This window comes from Strix aluco, chromosome 26 (assembly GCF_031877795.1).
Source record: "Strix aluco isolate bStrAlu1 chromosome 26, bStrAlu1.hap1, whole genome shotgun sequence".
Taxonomy (NCBI): domain Eukaryota; kingdom Metazoa; phylum Chordata; class Aves; order Strigiformes; family Strigidae; genus Strix; species Strix aluco.
Genome location: NC_133956.1, coordinates 4,836,529 through 4,854,612, shown reverse-complemented (window position 1 = coordinate 4,854,612; position 18,084 = coordinate 4,836,529). Strand labels below are relative to the sequence as shown.

Genomic DNA, 18,084 nt, shown 5'->3' with positions numbered 1-18,084 from the left:
CTAGATTTCTCCAGCCACCGCTCTGGACCTCCCAGGTTAGCAGCAGTGACACCCCACGCACCCGAGGTGAAAGCAGCTTTCCAGGCCGAGATGGAAGATACCGACAAAAGGACCAAGATGCTGCAAGGAAATTGTACAGCTGAGTTACACCAGTGTGCAAAGCTTCATCTTACACAGATAAGCTCTAATCAGCACCAGGATCCATTGCAGATCCTGAATGTGCAAAACCCAGCTCAGGAACAGAACAGCCCGAGTACCAACAGACTACACAGATCTGTAAGTGGAATTTAGTAACTCCTATAAATACTGTTTTTCACGTACAAAGAAGTAAAAATTTATCATAACCCAGCTAGTAAGTCCTTCAGAAATCTTAAAATCTGTGCTTCACAAAGCAAGACAAAACCAGGCTGGGTTGAAGAGCAATATTCTTCCTGAGTCGTGGTTATCACTTGTCCCATCGCAGCTGGATTGGTCCAATCTGTAAAAAAACCCACACCAGATCTCTGGTTTCTTGTTGCACTCAAGTGTTTTAGGAGACAAAAAGACACCTATAGAAATCAGAGCCGGGCTCCTTTTCAAGACAAATGAGAAAGAAATAGATAAAGCAGTGACGTCAGCAGTGACAACATACAACTGTTAGCAGCCCGACTGCAGATCGGCACCAGCCCTGCAGCCCAGCGGGGCCTGAGAGGCAGCTTTGTTAAGCCACGGCTCAGCTAACACTATTTACAACTCACAAGGGCAGCAACATTAATGAGAACATTCAGTATTTTGTTTTTCAAAGGCCAGGTTTGCCGTTCAGCCTGGACACATTGCTGCTGCGTGAACTAAGGAAAACAGCAATGAAATCACTTCATTTATACCAAACCCACTTACCTCTGGTTCCAGGCAGGCTCCTCTTCTACCCCCAACCCCAATAAAATCAGCTACTAAAATCCTTTGACAGAATCTACAGGCAGCCACGTTCCAGAAAACAAGGTGAATTTAAGGTCCAACAAGTTGAGAATGAAAACTAGAAACTCTCAAAATCCGACCCTTCTGCTCCATGCCCTACTTACTGAACCACAAGAACTCCACACTCACTATTTTACAGTGAGTCGGCCTGAATTATCCGGAGGATTGATTACATGTCCTACATGGTCTTATCTCTTAATACAAGGAGTAAGATCATTCAATTCAATCATGAAGGACTTCAGCAGATACAACATTTTTCACTCAACATCAGGCTTTGCTACTATCTTGCCCCAGCCAGCCTGGAGGCCAAAGCATCTTATTCCCAGCACATCCTCAGCTTAGCCACTAAACCACAAAACCAGCAAAATTAACCTCCGCTTTCCTCCCGGCAGAGCTCTCTGTAGAAACTGCATGGCCATTTACTTCAACAGCTTTAAAACTCACTTGAAATGGGGTACCACAGAATTACAAGGTCTCTGGCAGGTCAGCAAATAATCTCTGTAAAACACTTGGCTTGTAGATCAGGAGGGGAAGGCAGCAAGAGTTCAGACACCTACTCAAATCACAAGGGGCCTGTTCGCAGGCGAATTGTTGGGTATTTATTTTCTTAAATGCCACACCAGCTAGTAGTTGGATAGCTGATCTGAATCACTTGCAAATACAAGCAAGGAGAACAGCAGCCCTGGCATCCCATTAACTGCCCCAAGCACCCTGACACCACTCAGCACGTTAATTACAGTAAGAACGAGAATGTTCATCACAAATTTAAGAACAAAAGGCTGTCAGGATAATGTCCCGAAGTATTTTGCTAACTTGTAAACTGCACTCCAGGAAGGTAAGCAAGTGTCATGTACAGCACCTCGTTTAAAAGTCAAACGGTCTCCGCTGAGATCAGTTCAATCTGGTGAATCTGACTAAGGAACAGTAGGATTTTGCCTTCCTGCATGCTTGCAAATTAGCACACATCAACTGTAATTAAATGTTTAATCTCAGGCACTTTGACCACTTTGGTTTGTCTATTGTATTGCACAAAGCAGTTATATTGCTGTATACATAATATACAGGATCTCATAAGGGAATTGCAGCTTCTGTGTCTTCCCGGAAGAAAAACCTGTTCTTTTGTTCTGGAACAGACATTATAAAGAGATTTCCACTGGCTAGTTAACATTAACTGTTCTTCGGCAGACTTCAGAGCTGTGACAGTGAAGCACTCGTAACGCTGCAATGCTGTTTGACTGCAGATCAAACCCAGAAAACAACAAATGCCATCTCCAGCAGCCTAGTTTAAACCAAGAACCACATCGTCAAAACACTTCAGTTCAACATAAAAGTGCACATTTGACAAGTTTTCTCTAAATGCTGCTGAATGGTTAAATGTCTGGCCTGGCAGCAGCCTCCAAGCAGCTGATTTCCAGTTGAAACTTAGTCATCAAAAGGGGATTCCCACCCAGCCAGGCCCGAGCACTGGCAGCCAGATGAGGAACCCTGGAATCAGAGACCGGCCTTTCATCCAAGTTCTTCAGCAAATGCAAAGAACCAAAGTGCCCTCCACCCCACCCTCTCCCCTCCTGCCCCTACTTGGACCCTTCCCTTTTTGAAGTGCGATACCCAAAGTACCAGAATGACTGTCCCAGAGACCTAAAGCCTCGTTAGGTTTCTGAGGAACAGAAGACATTGAGAGCAGGACGTATTTCCTCCTCAACCCTGACACCCTGTGGCAGTCGCCATCAGATCAGAGGGAGGTGCAGGTGGAGACCTTCTTCCTACGCCGGCAGCTCCACCTGGCAGCCGTGGCCCTTGCAAAGTCCTTGTCTCTGCCACCAGTCTCCGATCCACTCCAGAGGCACATGATGGGAACTCATGGTCTCTCTCCTCAGGTTCAAACTAACAACCTACAAGCAAAACATTTTACATCCTAGCAGCCACTCCCTCCGCTTTCACTGCTGCTAAACACAAAAGGATTTATAAAGAAAGGAATAGCAAGAAGAAAGTCACTTGGCAGACACCTTTGAAGCACAAAACTGTTTTTTTTGAGCAGGTTTTGTTTTCTCATAACAGACTGCACAGCCGTAGTCTTCTGCTGTCTTCTACTTGCACATGGTGCCTACCCAGAGGAGCTGCTGAGTTTGGTGGGCCTTGGTAAAGAGCAGCAGCACGGGGCCCCGGCAAGAGGGATCCCACACACGTTCCACACATCTGCCAGCAGCCATATGAAAACAAAATGTTATTTTCAGATACCAAGGCTGATTGAAGTCAGTGACTAAAGCATCTTTGGGACAGGTCATGGTCACTGCACCTTTACCATTGCAGCCATCTCCCTTCTGAGCATTAGTCTTTTGAAAGGCAGCCATGCCAGAACCTGCTGGGACAATCTAGCCCTGGAACTGCTCGATAGGTCTTTTTGACCTCAAACTTCCTTTCAGACAGCAGGGCTGCTAGGAAGTTGGCAGCAATGGATGTATACTAAAAGGTACTGCTTCTACAGACATGCTTTCAACCAGAAGTGATCCAAAAATCCATTCCCTATGCACATGTGATGAGCACGCCCCCATTTCCATCATGGTTTTGAACCTCTGAGCATCTGAAGGTATCGCTCTCATTTTTAGGGATAAAAATGGCAATCGGGTAGCCAGCCACGCATCTTGCCAGGAACAAGTAGCAGAACTGGTGGCATAAGAAGCAAGTACTCACATTTCTAGCCGTTTCCTCTGCTCAGACTATATTTGGAGTCCAAGTCTCCAAAAGCAGCAGATTCATATCACACTGGTTTCCTTATGAGGCATGTAGCCCAGAAGTCAGCAAAGATGCTAAAACAAATTGCTTCTTTGTTTGCACAAAGGTTGAGGACTCAAAGAATATTTCCTATTTTTAGAAGGAAAAGAATTGGAAAAAAAGTAGCACAGCAGGAGATAAAGGGGATGAAAGTCAAAGGGGATGAAAGAGCCCTGAATAAAGAAATCGCTGCAGAATATTCTTAAAACACCCACAAACTTAGTATTTCAAGTGCTATTCTAAAAACGCAGCTTTGGGTAAGGGCTTGTGTGTTCAAAGGCTACTTCACTAATTTCCCAAAATGCTTCAACAATTGTCCCACAGAGATTTAGACCTTTTAGGGAAGCTACCAAAAGGTTCCTATCCCAATACCTTGCAGAAGAAGTGTGTAGCCACAAGCAGAAACTGTAAACAGAGCCCTGAAATACGGGAGGTCAAAGGACCCAAGAGCAAACACTTCCCTTGAAGAAAGGCATTGCCATGCTCCCTCCACAGCTATTCACGAATTATCAGCTCAAACATTACTGGGCAAGTGAACTGCAGGCTCGTTTCCATGTCAGGTCTATCCAACGCCACAGCAGAGCTTTCAAGGAACCACAGGCACAAGGTGAGACTTGCCCAGCCAAGCACAAAGCTCCCACTTCTTCAATATTTTGTTTTTTAAGATCTCGCAGACTTACAGGCAGATGAAATGCTAGATAAGACAATCCTTTGACTAAGAGGCTCAAACCTAGCTCATACCATGCTAAGATAAGCCAGTGGTCTTTGGGAGGGGGTCTAGGCAGCCACAGCGTGGGCAGTAGATGGAACAGCGGAAATAGGCTCCGAAAATAGAGTGTGATCCTTCACCCGCACGGCAGGAAGGATCTGAAGAGGGGAAAGGTATTCCCGTGACACTTCCCTTCAGCAGATCACTTGTGTAGGTGGGACCTTGGAAAGCAGGGAAACTCGGCCTGACAATGCGTGTATATTTAGATTTCAGTTATTCCTCTCGCTAACCTCCGTCCTCCCACCCACCTCACAGCTCCGCTGACGACTCCGGGGCAGCACTCTCCCTCCAGCACAGACTACGCAGGGCTGTGCCCCGGCCTCACACCGAGGCACAATCCATTGCCACCACCTCTCAGCTCCTACACAGAACCTTGCAGCTTCCCACCGCTTCAGAACTTCTTCCGTCTCCAGGAGGTTTCACAGCACGAGTCGGTAGCTGAGGGCTCAGGCTGACAAGTTGCTGCGACTTGAGCAGTTTATGCATTTGCTAAGCCAACACCAATCACACAGGCACAGCCTACAGCAAAGTAATTCAGTTTTGCTTAAGTCCAGCATTAGAGTGAAAAATGAAACCATCTGATGCCCTACAACACACACACACATCCAAATTACTGCAGATAACTGACATGTGGTTACTTAAACTATAGTCGCTTGCTCAGGGCCACGTCCCAAGGCTTGCAAGAAGTTTCTGTATATTCTTCTCTATACTTGAAAAACAACACAAGGTAGGGTTGAGAGCAAATTTTAAGTTGCATACCTGTTCTAAAATAACTGTGTATAGAAACAGCTCTGACGCTTCACTGCAGCTGCCTGGAGACCATGCTTCCACTAGTCTTCAGGGATGAGCATGAATTAAAATCTGAAGACAACAGCAAATTTCATTTTTAATTAGCCAGGGCAGCCAGCCAAGGAGGGCTCCCCCACCCATGACTAGCGAAGCCTGACAGCTAAAAAGGATTTATGCTTCACTGTGCAGTCCCAGTGGCCATTCGAAGCACACCAACTCTGAACACGTGCCAATGCAGTTAAAACAAAAGCCAGCCATGCAGTATTGTGAATGCAGTTAATATACAACCAGTTAAGGACAGCAATACATCAAAAAGCACCAGGCTTTGAAGGAACAAAGGGCATCAACTTCAGCTCAGCTCCTGCACGCAGCTCTGCCTTACCTCATCTCCAGCCTCAGTGCCGGGAAGAACCCAGGAGTCCTGAGCTTAGCAGCACTTGGAGAATGAGCGTCCTTAAAAGCAAAGTAATTTTAAGGAAATAATAATGAAAGACCCATCTGCTTATTTTGCCTTTCATATGGGGCTCTTAGCTCCCAGCACTAAGGCGGCAACACATAAAGCTTCACAACCAGCTGTGTGGGGTGTCTGTGCATGCAAAGATCAAGTACAGATACTCCATCCTAAAACTGCACAGCTGAATTTGTTCAGAGGGAAAGGGGAGGTAATTTTACTTAAGTTGGCAAAATGCAAACAGAACATAAAGCCTTTAACATCCCAGGCTACCAGCACTGCTCAAATCAGGAGTCAAAGCTCTCAGTAACCTCAACAGGCTCCAATCCCATGTCTCACTGATCTACCTAAAAAATGGAGTTCAGCTGCATGTAAAAAGGGACAAAAAGCTTTGTGATACAAACACAGCTGGCTGCTGGCAGTCCCAGCAGAGGCCGAGTCCTGGTGAATAAGCAGAGCTCACAGTGTTGCTCAAAGCCATCCTATTAATACAGGCTGGAGAGATGGAAAAACTCGCCCTGCTGCTGTCTGTGCTTTGTCCTGGGGTTGAGCAGGGAGCTGTCATCTCCACAGCCATTGCTTCAACATCAGCTGCCAGCACCACACTCCCTTTACCCATCCTCCCCCTCCGAAAGTCATCATTTGGGATTAGTTTGCCACAAGCAAATCATAAGGGAAAGCAATCACCACAAATTAAATGTGCACCTTGCAGGCTAACAATTAGAGGGCACAGAGGCAATTTTTGCCACCAGGATTATAAGCACGACATGTTTTTATGCATGTGTTCTTGGCTCGTAGCTGTTCCAACCTGGCCACTGGGCTCCAACAGACCAGCTTTGTATGAAGCCAAAAACCGGCCTTGAGCAGACAGGCCCGGTACATCTGCCACGCCAAGCACACCGCACTGCTGACAAATACATCGATTCTCAAGTTTTAAGGATGGCGTCACCTAGCTGCACAGGAATAATCTAGAAATAACATTATGGCTACAGAGCTGCACTTCACTACAAGTTAGAAGTCACCAACTGCAACATCACAGCCCACAAGATGCGAGGTCAATATGCTTAATAGAGTCTGCCTTCCCACGGGGCAGGCAAGAGCCTTCATGCAAATCTCATTTCAACGGGAGGAAAAAAATGGCCATTTAAATCATGTCTTCCATAGCCATTTTAGGCAAACAGATGGAAAAGCTATTCAAGGCAATCTCTAAGCCAAAAATCTATGAGTTCTAGTTGCAACCTTGCATCAGTTAAACCTAACAGTGAGGAGTCTGCTTGCCTCAGGGCAAGTACTACACAGTGCCTAAAGCAAGAGCTCTAAAGCCACATTTTGTTTAATAAAAAAACCCTGTATCTTCTGCAAGACAGAGCAGCCTAAAGGAATAAACACAGAAAGAGAAGTCAGGAGCTACCATGAGCTGATCCTTCTTTATGGCTTGCCATGTGCCTTGTTCAAATCACATACCAGCTCAACGCTTCTAGCCTCTCACCTATTAAGAAAGGGGATGTTATTTGTTTTCACGAGCTTGGGATAGCCAATAGACTTGTATTCCAGATTTCACAGATGGGAGATTCCAAAAAAGATCTTCCAGACGTGCACCACAGCTTTGATCAGGTCTGGTCCACACCACTAGTGCAGTACAGTTGCAACTGATGCATCTGCCAAACCAGCTTATTTTCTAATCACCTTCTACATTTGAATCAAAGACACAAAGTTTAAAGAAATAAGGTTCTTTATGATGCTTTACCAAGGAGGAAAGAACAGGTCCACAACCTCTGGTAAGATATCCAAGAGTGTACTCACCAGTGTTCTCTTCCATTCCTCTTGCACACTAGCTTTCTGAGCAATTCCTACAAAAACAGGAAACAAAATTGACACACAAATTAAAATTCCAAGCGTGACCAAAGCTCAGGTTTAGTTTCACTTCTCTGTCAGCTCTGCTGAGTTGACACATAATCAGCGTGGAGGGAACCTAGAGCAGAAATCCTGCCCTAGCAAACTAGGAACGAGAGCGTGTGGCATCTTCACCCCTCTTTGAAGTAGCCTCTAATCACACACATGCTGTGTTGGAAAGAAAAGGGAAACAAAATTAAGGTGTAATAATTACAAAGCATCAAATGTTTGTTCCCAGGGAAAACGTCCCACATCTGCCTCTTCAAGAAAGCATGTGCCTGCTGTAAAAGGGAACAGCTAATGCTTATCTAGCAAAGGCAGAAGAGCACAGGAAGTATTTCAGATGTCACACAACATCGAGACAGTTCCAAACATACCGGAGAAAAAAGACAAAAAGGAGGAACTGGGATTTTGGTAGCAAACCCGGCATTTCAGAACTTTCTCCAGAGAAAAGAAGCGCAAGAGGAACTAAGTTTGGGGAAATCAGGAGAAACATCTTGGTTCTGATATATTACGTGGCACAGTAAAAACATGCTCAGCGTTTTAGAAAAAGGGTGCTTCTGTCCTGAGGAGCTTGCAGTTGAAACTAAGACAACCACAATAGGAAATGTCAACAGGCACAGCATGGGGTGATTGGGAAAGAGCTACCAAACAAGCTGGTTTCCAGTACTGAGAAGTCAAAGCTAGCTTTTATGTGTAGCCCATTTCAGCCTAACCCTTCACCACTAAGTCTAGGACAGCTCATCACCACCTTACCTCCCAGCAAAGCCCAGTTTTCTTGGCTGTAATGCAACATCAGATCAGAGGGATCGGCTCCATCTGATAATTTGCTGACTTTACAGCACGTGCTCAGCTTGCACGAAAGCGTCGGAGCATCACGGGGCTGCGGTGGCAGAGGAGATAACCCTACCACACCATCACTGGAAGTGTGCCTGAACAAGCCATCGCCAGCAGGGCTTTTAAGCTTTGCTGAACTGTGTGGGCGAAACACTTCTTTTGATCAGACAACCATGCTCCAGGCTACTTCTCTCTGTTGCAGCTAGAATACCGTTGCAGCAATATTCTTAGATGGGGAGAACACCTCGACAAAGCCAGTAAACTCTCAGAACATCGTTGGCAATCCCAACATTTAAACAGCTTAGCACAGAGAAGCGCTAGCTGTGCAGACTTCTGGGCAGCAAGTCAGTTGCCCAAGAACATCAGTTGTTCTTCATTTCAGAGGCAGATTACCAGGGGGTTACTTGGGAAATACCCTCAGAATCCCTCCAGCTTAATCCATTAACACTGTTAAAATACAGCTAACTTTCACATGCATTTTGGATGCACGATTTGGTACATCCATTTGATGTGCCTAAAGGCTGCATCAAGGACACCATTTGCAAAAACTAGAACGAATGCTCGCCACTGAAGGCACAAGAGCCATCATGATTTTTACAAGTATCATTATCAAGTCAGCATCTTCACACAAACCCAAACCCCCAGTTAGTAGCAACTCTACAGGGTGTTTGCAAGTAAGGTCTCCCTGTCTGCCCTTTCCTTCTGGGAAGGAAAAGCAGAAGAGAAACAAAAGCAGACACCTCAAAACCTACTTGAACCTCAGCGTAGATGACAGCAACCCTCCTACTCCCCCGGAGCCACCAGGGAGTTCAGTTTAATTCGCCTTTCAAGGGCATTCCTGCGCAGGCTGCGCTGAGCTTTGCATATTACAAGGGGCACATTTGTGCCTGGAATACTAATCCCGGCAGCCCGTCGCTGCTGGACACTCACTGTACGCACCAAGGACATCTGTCATCGCCTGACAGCGCGGCTGGAAGCACCGCAGCCTGCGTGGGGAGGGATCCTTCTGAGCAAAACACGAAATCCACAATCATCTAATTATTCAGAGAACAAGCATAAAAGGCACGTTGGAGGAAAAAAAGAATGATGCCAGGTTAGAGGAAGAGGGAGCAAAGTCAGGACTCACAGCATTTCCACAAGGCTGCCAAAGCAGGAGCGCATGTCTCTGCCTGCGTGAAGAAACAGGCACTTTCTCACCAAAGCAATGGATTAAGCAGTGCAGATCCTGCTGCCAGCATTAACTAGGACTGGCTAATTAGGAAGCTGCATTCTGCAACGGACAGTTCGAGATAACCTGCCCCACAGAACAGAAAATTCCTTTTATCCCCTACTGTCAGATGTTTCCCAGGTACATAAGCCAGAGAAAACTTGGATTTTGCATTTCCTTTAGCATGACACATGCTACAGCTCCTCTGAATATTCATGTCCTCGGAGTGCTCACACATTCCCCGGGCCTGACAGCTGTGTGAAATTCCTCTGGTACCAGCACAGCTCCTTTCACCGCTCGGGATACACCGCTTTGCAGCCCTGCTGCCTGCCCCTTGCTGCTGCACAGCATCGCAGCGAGCAGAAGCACGGCCTTTGTCTGGCTTGTTAGTTCAAACACTTAGGGTTCCCCCCGCCCCCCCCCCCAGCTCTTCATACCAATCTACGAATATATTCTTGTTCCAATATATTCTTGTTCCATTGACCCGTCTCTGAACTCTCAGCAGCAAGGTGATGGCTTTTTTCCAGCTAGGCAGCTAATCCACACACAATAGAAAATGACTGCTCTGCTGCCATGCTGTAGTGTTTTCTACGCTGTTTTCTACTGTTTCTTCAGTCTTAACACGCTCTCTGCTGAAGCAGGGAATTTCATCTGTCCCAGCTTTGCCCATGTGCTCAGCCCCGCATCCTCCTGAGGGTGTGGTGCCACAGCAACACAACCCGACCAAAGTCCAGCCTCTGGCCGTCCTGCCATGCCTTCCCACCCCACCCCTTCCTTGCACCAGCACACATCCAGCGGCCCAGGGAGCACTCAAAGCTGACCCAGATGCAAATCCAGCACTTTGAGGAGCCCACAGTGGGTTGGGAAGGATGGGACCCCAACAGCCCCAGCTCCAAACACCAAGTCACCACGAAGCTGCACACTAAGGTGCCACTGTTTTTTTCCAGCCTCGGGCAATCCGCATAGTTCAGCTACGAGCTTTACTGATTACCAGCTTACCCACTTTCTCATGGTCTCATTTTCAGCAACCCTTACCCAGACCTCTTGAACATTACGCTTTCAGCTTCCTCCACACTGAAGCTCATTAGCTGTACCACTGTCCCCACAGGCATTTCTGATCTAGGACTGCTCATCTCCTCCAGTAACGCTGAACAGCTTCCTTCAAAAGACTACGGGATCTTTCCAAAAGTCCAACTAAAAAACAAGCCAATGTTGGTTGTTTTTCCCAACCAAACTAGAAAACTGACAACTCTTCCAAACAGAAGTGGCACATTACTTCTCTGCAGCGTCTGCTAACAGGCTTGCCTTAGGCGTGGAAAGCCAGTTTCCATGCTGGCTCAGCTCTAAATCACCATTCCAGAGAGGGACACGACAGCAGCTGGGCAGCTACCACAGGGCTCTTACTGTAATGAGACACAAAACCGGAGGCTATCTTGGAAAAAAAGCATGTGGGGGAGAGAAAGGATGTTCTTATAACAGTCTTGAACTATATCCATCAGCTGGAGGGAGAGGGAAAGGGAAGTGTTAACAAACACCCAACAGCCCGAGGAACAAGGTCCTGCATTAATACAGTCCATTACCGAGCGCTCAAGTGATATATCCATGAAATGAAACCAAGCTCACTTGACAACCTCCTAGAAGATATTTTATTGTGACTTAATATGGTGCTAGTAACCATCAATAAATATAATATTATAATTCATTATGCTAGTTCAGTCCTTTGCTTTACACCATTTTAAAAATGATATTACTACAGCAGCACCCAGAAGCCCAAATCCTGAGCACGTCCCCGCTGCTCGGATGACAGATGAGCCTAGTGAGGGGCTGCTCCTGCCTGCAAGAGCTCACAATTATAACAAGAAAAAGTGAAGAGCGAGAATAAGGCTAGCTGGGAGACCGAGGCCAGGCACTGAGCAGCCTGTTCTTCATCACACAGCTTATCCGGGGAGTTTTCATCTGGCTTGCCAACCTTCACTCAAACGGTTGAACCAAGCCATCAGGACTCTTCTCAGTGCATCAAACCCAGCTGCAGACATTTCGGAAAGGCTAAACTCCCAGCAAAAACTTCCCAACTGCCCCACCAGATCTGGTTGTCCACCCCTTTTTATAAATGCAATTAAAAAAAAAAATTCAACATTTTATTCTTTCACCAATCAATTACTCATTCCAGGAAGACAGATGAGCGGATTTTTGCAAAGCTGAGATAAGTCCACCTAATGCTATGGGTATGCTGTCCATGAAGTCCCCAGGGGAAGGGCTAAAGTAACTCAATTTATCTGCCAGTCCTAAGATTAAGAGCATGCTAAACAATATTAAAATTCTGTTCTACAAAGCAGAATAGCGCAACAGCCCAGAACAGTTCTCCCAAGGGGCAGCTTATAGCATGGGGGCACAGACTAGAGTTTAAATATCACAAGGGAAATTCTTAAAAAACCTAAACAGATCAAGCATGCCAAATGCACTACTATAAATTAGAAGACAAGGTGTGAAGGTAAAGTTAACCTCCTGTTGGACCGAGCAGTACAGAGGGTAAGAGAGATGCACAAGCCCTTCTTTAGGTCAGAAGCCAAAAAGCTTGTCTGGTTTTCTGACTTCATTAATAACAAATCAGCTCCACCTAAAAATCTTGGTTTGCTCATGTCCTTCAGTTATCATGGTATGAACATAATTCGCTACAAATGGGTATGCTGGTTTCAAAATCCTCCACGTAGCCTCTGCTGACCCAGCTTGTTCTGTGCTAATCACGCACAGAGCAACGGAGAGGTCAACTCCTGTGCATCCTGGAGGTAAATCTGACTATTCCCCCTCAATAAAATGACACAGATGAAACCAAATCGTTCTCACAACCTAATCTGTCAACACATCAATGAACAGGGTACACCCATAATTAACAGCCCTGCAGTGTCTCTCTCTTCTCAAGGATCCCAACACTTCAGACTGGAACACGGCTTGCATTTCTTCACTTGTTGAAAAGCAATTGCTTCGAGCAGGAACAGAGCAGCTGCTCAGCACAAGGAAAAGGTTTTGTGGAAGAAGTGGGAAACAGCAGAAAAAAAAAAATCAGAAAATACCATAACAACTATAAATGCAATTTAAATATAATACTAGAATCACTAGGTTTGAGAAATCTAAATACTGTAGATGTTACAGCAAACGAAACCAGCGGCTTTCCGTCACAGATTTAACATTTGATAACTGCCTGCCCATGCAAACAGCAAATATTTTTCAGCAGCGTGGTAGCTGCCTGTGGGTGGCACAGTAATATAACATTACCAGAGAGAAATTGGAAAGGGAAAGGAGCTGCATCCTCTGTGGCTGCAAGATGTGGAACTCGAGTGGGTTTTTTTCATCACTTGTGCAAAGCAAACCTTAAAAATACTCATCGACACGCTGCGCAGAACATTGAAGTGGGACTCCAGACCCACCTTCGCTCGCAGATCTGCTACTGACCAGCACATTGGACCCTGGACAAGGCCCTTTGTCTACCTGTGCCTCAGTTTCCCCCTCTTCAAGAGGGGATTAACTTTTGTAAAGCAATTCAAAACCAAATTTAAACTTTCAATACTCCACTTTCTAGAAACTGCGACCTTATAGAGGATTCCCACAGCAGCACCTGGACACCTTACTCAGCTAACAAGCCAAGCACAGCAAACTGTTTTCATATTTCTACTTGAAACAGATCATACAAAGTCTCACAAAGCCACTATAGCCTCACCCAGGTGTTTCAGTTCACTGAATGAGTCGTATTTACCAAACCTTAAACAAAAAGCCAGCAGCCTATAGGAAAGCATGGCACAGAGATGAACACAGCACGACTTCTATGCCAGCTCCCAGTGACAAATGCTATTTCTATTTAGCTATCAGTATGGTAAACACTTAGAATTTCCCTCCAGACCTTTTGGCAGGTGATCAACCACTCTGGAGGTGTGGATGCACGCATGGGGAAAAAACCTGCAGTATGAATATAGCAAACTAGCTTCCCTACTCACTGTCCTTCGAGCAGCCAAAGGGCTTGCCTCTACCAAAATTATCTTCCCGATAAAAGCAGAGGGTAAAATTAAAGCAGAATGGCCGATTTGTGCAGAGGACAGATGCTCTCGTTCTTATTGTCGCAGAAGCTGACACAGGAGTAAGAGCATCCAAAGGGAGGTAGCGAGGCATAGCTATTCCTCGATCGACCTCCCAAAAGATGGAAGCCCTAAGTCACCAAGAACAAGAGACTATTTACCCTCTGGATTCCTGACTGACAGCTAGACTGTAAAACTTTTGATTTACCTCTACTGTTGAGTAGATATGGAAGTATTTCCCTAGAAGGCTTGACAGATGCACTCATCACCTGCAGGTTACCACACGTCTGTGTGCAGCTGGTATTTAGTGCCCCATCCTCTCAAAACTCCATTTCATCAGCTCTCTGCCCAAGACTTAGCAATGCAGGTTTCAGCTTGGAAAAGTTTCATAAAAGACAAGATTTTAGCTTGGCTCAGCAAGAAGGATCAACACCTAACGCTTGAACCACAACACTCAACCCCCCCCACCACAGCTGCAGAACAGTTCTGCTGCAGAAACCTTTTCAATAGAGGAAGATGTACATTTAATTATAGCACAGAATGAACAAGATAGCCCATATGCAGAGATCGGTGATGAGAACTAAAAGCAACCCAGGGCTGAAATTTTAAAAAAGCCAGAAGACCAAGCTTGAGATAATTAAAACCAGGATATTAAAGATGTTCTAGACATCCACAAAACCAAAACCCACTACTTAATCTATCAACACATACAAACCCCTAAAATGTGAGAATTAATAAATTCTTATACTGAAGAACACAATTGACACATCTTGCTATAACCCAGAAGTCTGAGCACACCAAAAGGGAAGAAGGAAAAGAACTGATGTATTTGTAGTTCCCACAGAGGATCCCAGTTATCCGAGTACCCAACTCATTTTTGCACAGTGGGACTTAAGAAAATGAACCAACTCCAGCACCTGCTTCAGCATACTGCAAGCAAAAAACAATGAATATCTGAAGTGCAGAGCTCATTTGCCCAAAATCTAAGCTGCACTTTCTATTTCTCCCTCTTTCCAAAAAGCATGAGATGACAAACTGAATTCTTGACCACTTAAGTCTCATATTAGGAATAACATTATTGCTGCTCGAGCCACCACAGCACCAGAGCATCCCTAGCTAGCTACAAAAATACCAGTTGAGCCTCTGCAAACCTAGGCCACAGCCCAATCTCTGCACCAGAGCAAGGTCTGTATAAGCTAATTAGTGCACTAATAGGAAGCACACAGGAGATTGGGAAATGCCTAGAGTCCAATTCACCTTTCAGAGAAGGTTATACTAGTGTAAAGGGAAAGCATTCAGGAGCGTGGTCGCTATTCCTCAGACCTGTGAATATTAAGAACAAAGTCTTGAGATGCCTTTTCTTCTAAAGGTATAAAAACAACACACAACATATTAAACACTGAGCATCTAAGACTCAAACTTCAAAATCAGCCTGACTGCCTTAAACCACCCTAAACACAGGCTACAAATAAAAGCACTCCTTCTCACCCAGATCTTTTCCAGCTTGTTGCATTGCCACAAAAACTCTAACCCCAGCTTTTTTTAAGGGAGAAAACACGGTAGACACAGGGCTGCAGGTCTCCCTTCCAAAAGGAACTAAAGGTCAGCTTGCAGCTCCTGTGAAATCCCAGCCCCAGCAGCACCACACTTGTTTCAACTCTGGAACTGGCATGTTTCCAGCGTGTCTTTCTGCACAACTGATTTCAGTACAATAGGGCTTGTCAGAAATTAAGATTCCTTTGTGATCTGTACATACCTGCTCTCACAACAGTTTGTTCTTGTACCACACCTCACAGGGCATTTCAATTTACTCAAAAAAACCACTAACCAACCCTATCCGTACAGAACCATGGACACAATTAGAAATGAGAGGATTCATGACTCTGGGGTGAAGAAGCTGCAGCAGCCCGAAAGCGTGGGACAGCTTGTCTGAAGCTAAGACCCAACACTGCAGAGCAAAGCAAGCACTCACGATAGCAATAAATACACCTGCCGACATGCCGTATGCATGAGTTACATTTTTCCCCGCAATTTTAACAATTATTTTTCCACCCTTTTTGAATTTGTACAGAGACCAATGAAGAGTCTCACACCTCTGCCACAAAAGACTGATCAGAGATAATCATCGCATTCATTAGGTCTCAGCACTGATTCAGCGACAAGGCTTCACTGTTTCCGAGGAAGCCTACAGCTTTTGAAGCAGCAAAATCTGCTTCTACGACCCAAAGGGACCTCCCAAGAAAAACTGCATCTAATGAGCAAAATCCATTTTAACCCGACGGATGCTACTGAAAATGTGAACCCGGTCCTCTGCTTGTAGTCATCTGCTATGACGCATAAGGATGAGCTTGTTTGGATGTATCAGCAACAAAACCCTCCATTCTCGACCTACCATTACAGCGTGCAGTTGAGAACTGTGGGTTGCACATATCATCTGGGCTATATATAATCTGTGTCTGCACTGCACTGTAACGCGCACCCAAAAGGCACATAATAACAGGGTTACTTATTTACCTCTGGCTTCTAGGGTAAAATACAAACCGCCTTTGCCTTACTTTTGTGGTTTCCATTTTCGTCAAACTTTCAATGGAAACAAAGTAGCCGAGTACACACTGCAATGCTGTGGTAATACCCCCGTAATTATGACTCGATAGAAGATTTTATTTGCAACCACCATTTCCTCACCAAAATAAGGCCGCTCTGGCTCAGCCGGGGCAAAACCAGTTTGCAAAGTGTTTCTTTTTGCCTCTTTTTAAGAAGAGGCTGGAATGAGCTTAGCCACTAATAAAGCACTAAAACGAATTTGTCAGAAAGCTCACCTGAACTCCGAAAAAGCCAAGAGCAGCAGAGGCAGTAGCTGAATTTGCAGTCCTGCCATACGGGTCTTTCCCACGGCACCTCGCACGTTTGTTCCCCGCCACATGCCTGAGCGCTTCCTGGGATAAACAGACCGCAGGGTACGTGCGATCTCATCAAACCCCACGCTTTCATGGGTGCACGTTCAAGTACATAAAACAGGAACCTCTAATCAAATTCCATACTGAAAGGCAATGCAATATTCCCACTTGAAAAAAATGTGAGCTACAGGAAGTCTGTGCTGTGTAGGTGTCTTTATCAACTTAAGGTATAAAGTCGAGTCAACACTCGTTAACTGGACACAGCTCAGCTATTTAAAATTAAATCTCTTTCTGAATGGACGCTCTGAAATCACGTCACTACATCTACAGGAGCCTTAAATTCCGTCTTTTGGTTCAGATTTTGCCTAAGAGTAAGCAGTTCAGGTAGAGTTTGTTATTCAGTTGTAGCCTTATTTTTTCCTTCACAGCCTCACTACAGTAATTTCTGATTACTTCTGATTAAGATATCGAATTTCCTTAAAGAAACCCTCCCCAGGCAATTTATTCTTCTTGTGTTCCAAAGCTCCAGCTTTAATAAAAAGGTGCCCCAGCCATAACTAGGAAAACAGAGAAATTAATTCCCATTACTGATCTGGCAAACTCTTTATAACATCAGTACAGGCAGCGAGGCATCCCACCGTGAAAATAAGCCCATAAAGTTTCTGAACAAGAACATTTCCTTTAAAAAAAAAAATCATTTGTAGTTCTCATTGCTGTGCACAAAGTTTATGAAGCAGCAACACTGCATGAGGATCGTGCTTACTACAGCAGTCTGACCTAACATGCCCCAAGTTAATTCTAATCTCAGCAGAAAGTTGTGGCTTTCCTAACACTCATCCAAACGCTTCTGGATAGGGATCAATACCACTGCTAATTCACACATGGCCATTCATCTTTCAGACCTGGTGGAGGTTTTGGACTGATACACTCCCCCAAACCCCAGGAAGGATAATCTTAAAAAAGGTGCTGGTGATCTCCTTAAACTCCACCATGAACAGGAATGTTTCTCTGAGCCTGCTCTCATTCTCCCCTGACACTCTCAATTTAGAGATGACAATTTCCAGCCAAAACACTTAGCTGTATTAAGAGCTCAACGAGCTATCAGGGCTTCTTTTCAGTCACAAAAGGACCTTCTACCATAACAATAGCTAGAAAAACACCCAACTGAACAAGCAAATCTCACATCATGCCCTGCAGGCGGGTGAGCTGATCTGGTGCACCAAAGTCAACCCAGTGAAAACTGCTCTTTGACCAACTGTGCAAAATTAAACACCAGGAATCAATTTCAACAGCAACGGGCAGATCAGTGACCAAACAGGACACAGACGGAGAAAGCATCAAGTGTCTCAAACACATTTCCGAGGCACAGAAGCTGCTAGCTGAGGAAATGCCTTCAAGAGGGGGCGTATTAACTGGGAGCTCTCTAGAGCTGGCGCTCTGGTCTGCGT

General features: G+C 45.3%; 1 protein-coding gene across 7 annotated transcripts in view; it reads right to left on the bottom strand.

Moving 5' to 3' along the window:
- Positions 1 to 18,084, bottom strand: part of PHACTR4 (phosphatase and actin regulator 4) — a 79,135-nt gene that overhangs the window by 36,070 nt on the left and 24,981 nt on the right. For 4 of the 7 annotated variants that reach the window (XM_074850654.1, XM_074850651.1, XM_074850652.1 and 1 more), the window contains one exon: positions 7,539 to 7,585. The exons of 1 other annotated variant lie outside the window; for it this stretch is intronic. In XM_074850654.1, the coding sequence (XP_074706755.1) occupies positions 7,539 to 7,554 (16 nt within the window). In that variant the 5' untranslated portion in view covers positions 7,555 to 7,585. Of the gene's footprint in view, positions 1 to 5,254; positions 5,332 to 5,666; positions 5,738 to 7,538; positions 7,586 to 18,084 lie in introns of those variants that run through there. 2 more of the 7 variants (XM_074850656.1, XM_074850657.1) reach the window with 2 other exon arrangements.